The 8866-nt window shown below is 45.2% G+C and overlaps 1 protein-coding gene and 1 non-coding gene across 2 annotated transcripts; one reads left to right on the top strand and one right to left on the bottom strand.

Annotated features, from left to right (window-relative positions):
* Positions 1 to 288: 288 nt before the first annotated feature.
* Positions 289 to 362, bottom strand: TRNAI-AAU. The gene has a single exon. It is a non-coding gene; the product is annotated as a tRNA-Ile (tRNA).
* Positions 363 to 1851: 1489 nt separating this feature from the next.
* On the top strand, positions 1852 to 8341 carry MRPL14 (mitochondrial ribosomal protein L14). Its single transcript, XM_006881947.1, has 2 exons — positions 1852 to 1922; positions 7975 to 8341. The coding sequence occupies exons 1-2, from the start codon at positions 1852 to 1854 to the stop codon at positions 8339 to 8341; spliced, it is 438 nt and encodes a 145-aa protein (XP_006882009.1).
* Positions 8342 to 8866: the final 525 nt, after the last annotated feature.

Below are 8866 nucleotides of genomic sequence, written 5' to 3' on the forward strand. Positions count from 1 at the left end.
CTAGCTTCTCAGATACAGATTGAGTATGTATGGAGGGAGACTACAACCCTGGCACGCTCTCTTCCCATTTCCAAACCGTACTGTGCTCCCCTGCTCTGTTTGCACAACAGCTTCCTGATCCAGGTATAGGTTCCTCATGAGCACAATCAAGTGCTCTAATGTGTAAACCTTCACTCACGAAAAATCCCCAAACACACAAACATAACCAAAAAACCTGTATAACAAATCTGGATCCAACTCATTATTTGTTTGGGTTTTTATGTACCATCAGTTCAACTCAACTCACACTGGCCCGTAAGGGGATCGAACCCGCAACCTTGGCATTATTAGCACCACGCTCTAACCAACTGAGCTAACCGGCCAGGAGAAATGTGGGGTCAAGATTGGTGGACGATTTATCAACAGTCTGCGTTATGCGGATGACACAACCCTGCGTGCTAAAACTGAGGAGGACCTGAAGCGCCTGCTACAGAGTGTCAAGGACTGCGGCCTACAATATGGATTGAGGCTCAATGTCAAGAAGACAAAGATTCTCACCACTGGACCAATTGGCAGCATCAGGATGGATGGTGAAGAGATTGAGATTGTACACAGCTTTAGTTTGCTTGGCTCAACAGTCTTGGCACCAGCAGCCAGGAAATTAAAAGGTGCATTGCCATGGGAAAGTCTGCTGGTAGGGACCTCTCCAAAGTGCTGAAGAGCAATGGTATCTCTTTGGAGACTAAAGTGCGTCTGATACAGGCCATGGTCTTCGCAATCACCTGTTATGCATCAGAGAGTTGGACAATGACCAAGGAGGATAGAAGGAGAATTGATGCCTTTGAGCTGTGGTGCTGGAGAAGAGTATTGAGGGTACCATGGACTGCTAGGAAAACAAACAGATTTGTCCTGGAAAGGGTTACACCGGGTGGCTCCTTGGAGGCAAGGATTCTGAGGCTCCGTCTAACATACTTTGGACATGTTGTGAGGAGAGACTGGTCCTTGGAGAAGGACATCATGCTTGGGAGGGTGGAGGGACAGTGCAGGAGAGGAAGGCCCTCTATGAGGTGGATTGATTCAGTGACTGGGATAATTGGGATGGGAGTGTCAGAGACAGTGCGATTGGCACAGGACAGAGCGGAGTTTAGGGCTGTTGTACATAGGGTCGCTATGAGTCGCAGGCGACTCGATGGCACATAACAACAACAACAACACCATCAATTCGTAACTGACTGGTACAGGAGGAGATTGCCCTCCTTTTCCAGCAGAACATCTGGTGGATTTGAACCATGTACCTCTGGGTGGATCCAGCTCATGATTTATGAGAGACAGTTTTTTATTCTTCTCTAGTAGCCTTGAACTGTATAGGTGTTCTAGCTTTTGCACTGGGGGAAAAAGATGGAATGGTGACACACTACATTGGCAGTTGTTCTTTCTTGCGGGAAGTTGAAGTTCAGATTTCAGAAGGTACATAAATGTTAACAAGGGCAGTAGTGTGAAATTTTCCTTTTGTAAGGATTTGGGGAGTTGTTGCTGTCTGGGTGTGTGCTAAAGATTTCACATTTTCCTCCTCCCCATAGAAGTGATACAATGATGAAGCTGTTCTTGCTGGGCCATTTCGGCTCTCCCACCCAAAGTTAAAATGTGAATCAGCAAAACTGGAGCTGGAGTTCCTTTGGATCATCTGTGTATTTTCTAACCATTGAGATTTATATTTAGTGACTAATGGCCTTGTGCTAGAAGCGTGTCTCTCCCACACAAGTTCCCAAAATTCTTTTTTATAAGGAAAACTGGCTGTGAGAAAGCACTCTGATTTAGAAATAAATCCTTTCCTCCTTGTTTTCCTGCAGGATTTGCCATCTCCAGATCTCCATGACATTCATTCCGGGGACCTGGGGCCCCCTTGCCCATGTAGGCAGAGCTCTCAGCCCACGCTGCTTCAGGTAACTTCCCACTGGCAAAATCTGCAGAGCATATTGTATTTTCTCTCTCTTCACTTCAGAGTTTATCTAGAAATAATTTGAAGATAACCAGTCAGTGGTGGGTTCAATTACTGAGTTGTAAGTAAAGGTTTTGAACCAGGGCTGGGGAATGTGGTTACTTGACAGAGAATTGAACATCAGGAAGGTGAGCTTGGGGTCTGGAGGCTCAGGGAATGGGGCTGAGCTGGGGCCTATTCATATCACAGTGGTAGGGCTAGGTAAGGAGATGGTGGTGCTGATGGAGGGGGAATAGGGAATGGGATATGGTAGAAGCTGCTACTTTTTTAGTCTTTTCCAGACTCTTTTTTTCTTTTTTATTGTATTATTTTTACGTGTACCATCAAATTAGATCTGACAGGTACAGGAGGAGATTGCCCCCTCCTTCGCCAGCAGAGCATCTGGTGGATTTGAACCGCATACCTCTGGGATTGCGGTGCAGCGTCTTGCCACTAGGCCACCAGAGCTCCCTTTTTCCAGACTCCTATAGTGACTCTGACATCTCTAAACCCTACCTTTCCCTCAGTGTATTGAAATCCTTAAATATCTATTTGTTTACATTTTGTTGTGCTTTAGGTTTATAGAAATTTTATAGAGCAAATTAGTTCCCTCCTCATTTTTTGAAAAACTTTTTATTGTGATTTGGGTGGAAATTTATAGAGTAAACTGGTTTTCTAGTCAGTAGTTCTACATTTTGTTCTGCAGTCCCCATCATGGAACAACAGTCTATTTCTTCCCTGCTGTTCTCTGTTCTTTCCTTCCTAGTCTTTCCTCAAGCCTTACAAGCTTTATCCCGGGCACATGCTGCCATTTTGATATTGTATGGCTGGTGGTTCTGAGGAAGTTGTATCTCTTTTCCTGTTAGTGTTCACCTCATAGGTCTACCCTGTCGTTTGACTGAAAATTGTAACTGAATTCAGTTCCATGCTCAATGATTGTCTTAGGGTGTCACCTTTCTCTATCAGACTAGTAAGTCTGGTAGACCTTTTTTTAAAAAAATAATAAAGTAAGTTTTGTTCTATGCTTCCCTTTCTATTCTGTCAGGGAACTTCTATTTTTATTCCTTTCAGAGCCATTGTAGTGGTAGTTGGGCACCATCTCGTTCTTCTGGTCTCAGACTAATGTTGTTTTACATCGAGTCAAAACTGACGTAAAACTGATCCTCCAGTGGGTTTACAGAGGCAGTAATTCACAGGAGAGCAGAGTACCCATCCTCCTCCTGTGGAGCAGCTGGTGGATTCAAACTATGTGCCTTTCGGATTGCAGCCCAACTTCTTACCACTAGGCCACCAGAGCTCCCTTCAGACTAATAGTCTTTCTTTTTTTTTCAAAATTTCTTTATTTTTCATTTCAATGAACATCTACAGAGATTTTGGAATTCCATTCATTCATTGTTGTACACCCCCCCACCCCACCCCCCGTTTGCTCCTCTCCTTCAAAAGCAAAAGAAAAACTCCCTCATTGGTACGCAATCCCCCACACACATCCCCCAACCCCAAATATAATCCACTCTGCAACCCTCATTATTCTTACGATAAACATAATTCCCTAAAATATAAAATATTCTCTCCCCCAGAGACTTCAATGCCGTAAATATATTTCATCCAGTTTTTCTCAGTCTTACCCCCATCCCGATGCCAGCCTCATTCTACAACAGTGGCACCATATAGCATTTGTCCCTTTGTAACTGAGATACCTCACTCAGCATAATGTCCTCCAGAGTCACCCATTTTGAATAATATTGCATGAGTTCCTTGTTTTTCAATGCAGCATGATATTCCATTGTACGAATATACCACAGCTTCTCTACCCATTCGTTTGTTGATGGGCATTTGGGTTGTTTCCAACTCCTTGCTATTGTAAACAAAGCCGCAGTAAACATGGGTATGCATATATCTACTTGGGTGCATAGTTTTTCATTTTCTTTACTCCTGCTTGGCTCAGAGAGAGACCAGTAATTGCACCATACAGGGCTGTTTAAAAGCCTTTAAATACCACAGTTGCTGCTTCTCAAAGATGTTGAACGTTGTCTTTGTAGGGCCCCCTGTGACAGTAATCCTAATCTCCCAGCCTCAAGCACTCATTCCCTCAGGATGTTTGGTTATGACTAAGAAGTTTTCATAATTTTGCCTCATTTGCTCTACTCTAATAGTCCTGGTGGTGCAGTGCATTATGTGTTGGACTGATAAGCAGAAAGTTACAGATTCAAATCCACCAAGTGCTCCATAGGAGAAAGATGGGCAGTCTCCTCCAGTAAAAATGCATAGTGTTGGAAATGTGGAGGAGGGCTGCTATGAGCTGGAATCGACTTGATAGTTTGATTAACTTGCCCTACTATGTACATGGATAAATTAACTAAAGCCCATTGTCGTCAAATCAATTCTAGTCATGTCAGCCCTCTGTCAGGTTTCCAGTCACTGATAACCTCTGGTTAGCAGTCCAGTACGTAACAGCACAACACACCATACCATCATCCTGAGGGAATGAGTCCCTGGATTTGGGAGATCAGGATGTGGTTAGGGAGCTCTTGTGGCCTACTGGTAAGAAACTGTGCTGCAGTCCTAAAGGCGCACAGTTCGAGTCGGTTAGCTGCTCTGAGGGAGAAGGGTAGGCCGTCTCCTGTGCGATTTACTGCCTCTAAAAACCCACTAAAGGGTCAGCTATGGGTCGGTTCCAACTCAGCAACATACAACTACAGTATACATAGATATGCTTATAGGATGTGCTTATACACATGCAGAAATATTTTCTGCTGTGGTTGTGGGTGTAATCTCATTCACCTTTGCCTACCTGGTCATCTTGCCTGTCTGTCTCTGCTTCCACTCATAATTTAATGTTTATTACTGATAATACAGGATTATATAAGTAGTAGTGTTTACCCTGTCTATAACTGTGCTGTCTCCATGTCTTCCTTTTTACTGGTAAAACTGCTGACCACTGCCTTTTTGGTATATTGCCCTCCCTTACCCAGTTTAGTACTTGCTTCTTACCCAGTTAGTGATTTCCCCCTTCTCTGCCTGAGTCTCATATTGGATAGTTTGTACATAAAGTATCCCATGACCCTGTCATTCCCCAGGATGTATCAACATTGTCCCTGTTTTTACCCTTGGTTCCTTGCTCCTTTTTGTCCAGATTATTTACTCATTCTTGTCTTTACACCTTTGCTTTTGGACAAATGTTGTCCTTTTGATCTTGTGTAATTGATTGCTCTGAGGAATGCTTTCCTCTCAGCTGTTGTTGATTTTATGAGCCTGTTATTTGACAGTAGGGAGCTTTGGTAGCCTAATGGTGCAGAGTTGTACTTTTGACCCAAAGGCAGATGGTGATTCCACCAGCTGCTCCATGGGAGCCAGATAGGCAGTCTCCTCCCGTGCTATTTACTGCCCCTGAAAACCCAGTGGAGGGTCAGCTATGATTTGGTTCGTACTCCACGGCACTTCCTGTTGTTTGGCAAAAAGATCTCTGCTGGCCTAGTGGTAAGGAGTTGTGCTGCCAACTCTAAAGGATACACTTCGAATCCACCACCTGCTCCATGGGAGAAAAATATGCAGTCTTCTCCTGTGCGATTTACTGCCTCTGAAAACCCCCTCGAGGGTCAACTATGAGAGCTGGTTCTTACTTGATGATGCCTAACAACAGCATTATCTGACTGAAACATGGTCTCTAGGAATAGCATTAGTTCCAGGTCCAAAGGGCTTCTTAGGGCCATGGTCTCAAGAGGTCCTCTGGTTCCTGTCAGGTCAGTAAGTCTGGTCTGTTTTGTGAATTTGGGTTTTTAGTCTACATTTTTCTCCCACCTTGTCCTGAACCCGGGTCCCTCCCTCCTCCGAGCAGTCGATAGTGCCAGGCCCCATCTAGTTCTTGTGGTCCCTGGGTCCTGTCGGCCATATAGTGTTTGGCTCTCTGGAGTCTTGGGTTTTTGTCACTTTCTTTTGCTTTAGATAGGAAGGAACCCATAGATACAGCTTCCGTGGCCGTTAGCAAGCTTGGGAGATCCCACAGGTTGCTCACCAGAGTATATTGTCATTTCAGTTGATGGAAATTCTCCTGAGTCTTTGGTCCTTCTTTGAGACTCAGAAGTTAATTTTAAAAAATAACCCTTGCAATATGTGCTTATTGCCCCAAATCAAGCATGACAAATGTGACAAGCTCCCTTTCCTTTAGAGGCAAGGCTAGAGTGTGGAGCATGGGTCTCATTCCTGTTGACAAGCATGATTTTAGACCCCATTTATGCTCTCATTCCACAACCTTTATTGAGCATGTGTGTGGGGTTGGCCCTGCAGAGATGAAGAAGAGTCACTTTCTGCTCTGAGAGAACTCGGTCGGCCAAGGGAGCAGACTTGAAAACAAATAACTACAAGAAGATGTGAGGAGGATAATAATAGAGGTTTGTATGGCGCTTTGGAAAGCCTGAGACAGGAGCTACGAATGGAGGCGGCGGAAAAGGGGGGTAGAGGCAGTCTTCCAGAAGAGAAGGGGGAGCAGGCCCTGGGCTCGGGGGCTGAGAGGCGTGTGTACTTAGAGAACTGCAGATGTTCCTGGCTGTAGGAACACAGAGTGGGAGTGTGGGTGCAAGAGCCGATGGACCTCAGGAGGCCGCTCAGCTGGGATCCACTTGCTGTTGGTGTGGATGGTGGGGAACCCCTGAGCAAGCTGAAGCGGCAAAAGGAAAGCATCCATTTTGCATCATAAAGAGAGCTCTGTGGGCATGTGTTAGGTGCAGTGGGACTGGCTGGGATGTGAGTGTAACATGCTTGGTGTGGCAGTGAACTGCTGAATTAAGGGCTAGTGGAGGTGGAAAAGATAGGGGTGTTTAGGATGTAGTGTTGGAAAGACCTGTCGGCCGGGGGATGTTGGTTGCAGGAGTGAGGCTTTTGGCATGGGGCGGTGTGGGGCTTCTGGAGAAGTTGTCTAGATAAGAAATGAAGCAGGAGAAAGAGCTTTGCAGGAGAAGCAAAGAGGCCTTAACTAGTTTATAGTCTTAGTAAGGTGTGTTTCGGAGATTTCGGGGCTGGAGATGGAATTTGCCAGTTGGAAGCAAAGGGAATGATGGCATTACTCAGAATAAGCAGGTCGATGAGAGGAGAGAACCTCAGGTTAGCCTGACAACACCAGCATTTAAGATGCCCGCATCAGGAAAGTAGAAATCCCACTTCACTCAGATTGCTTAATATTTATCTGCCTTTTAAGTACTCTTTAAAAAGAACTCTTTTCTAGTGTGAAAAATGTCCAAACAAAAGATTATTACCTTGACTTAGTTCCAATTTCTGTTGTGTGGTGTCCAAGAATTTCCCTAGCAAACTTACTTATTCCTATCTCCAGGTGCCCAGAAACATATTAGGGGGTGGGGGGAACTTGAGGCTAAATGAGCATGTTGTACTGGTGAAGCACATATTACAGGACAAAGATAAGACCTGGCCCATGATACCCCTTTAAATCTTGAGAGTCCTTTTGGAAACAAAGACTTTCAAGCAAAGCTGTCACGGAGTTTGTTTTAAGAGGCAAATAATATTAATTTTCAACCCATCGAAATTGAGGTCTTCACTCAACAGCAGAAACTGTTGATTGCCAAGGGGACTGTTTAGGGTGCAGATTAGTAAGAACTAGTCATTTTTTATTTCCTTTCTAATAATTAATTGCCCCAGATATATTACTGTTGTTGTGTGTCATTGTGTCAATTTCGATTCCTAGCAACCCACCTGTGATAGAGAGAAATCGCCCCATTGAGTCTTCTAGGCTGTAATCTTGGTGGGAGAGGATCATCAGCATCAGGTCTTCCTCCCATGGAGCTGCTGGGTGGATCAAACTACCCACTTTTTGGCTCTTATCCATTGTGCCAAGACCCTGGTTACAGTTAAGTATTTGCAAGCTTCTGACTTTCTGTCAAGACAGACACGTGTTTTGCTCAGGATGCATGAAGCAAATGCATACTCTCTCCCAGGCCTTTTCCTCTCAGGAGGCCTGGGTGCCCTGACCAGGAGAGACACAGATCTGACGTTTTTCTCTTTTTTACCAGCACCACTGGGAGCCTCAGTGCCATTCAGAAGATGACCCGAGTGCGTGTAGTGGACAACAGCGCCCTCGGGAACACCACATACCACCGCCCTCCTCGCTGCGTCCACGTCTATACCAAGAATGGGGTGGGCAGAGTGGGTGACCAAATACTGCTGGCCATCAAGGGACAGAAGAAAAAGGCCCTCATTGTGGGGCATCGCATGCCTGGTGCCCGAATGACCCCCAGGTTTGACTCCAACAACGTGGTCCTCATTGAGGACAATGGGAACCCTGTGGGGACCCGAATTAAGACTCCGATCCCCATAAGTCTGCGCCAGAAGGAGGGCGAGTATTCCAAGGTGCTGGCCATTGCTCAGAACTTTGTGTGAGGGAATGTTCAGGCCTTGTGCTGCAGTGGGTTTGTGAAAGGCGTGCAGAGAACCACGTCTCTGCCGAGTGGGAACTTGGGGCCAGATGGTTGCTCCCTTGACATTGGGGGAATAATATTCTGTGAGAAAATAAACTTTTTCACATACGGTTTTCTGCCGAGCTTTCTGGGATATGGTCATGAGGTTAATGGCACGGAAGCATTTAAAAGACTTGTTGGTCTATGTCAGGCCATACAAGATGGCCATCTTTGCTTGGAATGGTCCTGGTGCCAGGGCTTGACCCTTCTTTTATGGTCTGGATCTTGTAATATGAGGTCATCCAGGCTGGACAGGCTCTGGAAAGTGAGGTATATGCCAAATGCCAATTTATAAATGTACCCTGGAGGGTTTTTTTTGTTTGTTTGTTTGTGTTTTTTATTTTATTTTATTTTATTATTTTTGTGTGAGTGTACCGTCAAATCAGATCTGACTGGTACAGGAGGAGATTGTCCCTCCTTCCCCGGCAGAGCATCTGGTGGATTCGAA

The sequence above is a fragment of the Elephantulus edwardii genome, unplaced genomic scaffold, assembly GCF_000299155.1.
Source record: "Elephantulus edwardii isolate Elephantulus edwardi_28Jun2011 unplaced genomic scaffold, EleEdw1.0 scaffold00017, whole genome shotgun sequence".
Taxonomy (NCBI): Eukaryota; Metazoa; Chordata; class Mammalia; order Macroscelidea; family Macroscelididae; genus Elephantulus; species Elephantulus edwardii.

Coding starts and splice junctions, on each gene's coding strand:
- MRPL14 (XM_006881947.1), top strand. CDS start 1,852: ATGACATTCATTCCGGGGACCTGGGGCCCCCTTGCCCATGTAGGCAGA. Junction 1,923..7,974: donor CTCAGCCCACGCTGCTTCAG/GTAACTTCCCAC, acceptor CTTTTTTACCAG/CACCACTGGGAGCCTCAGTG.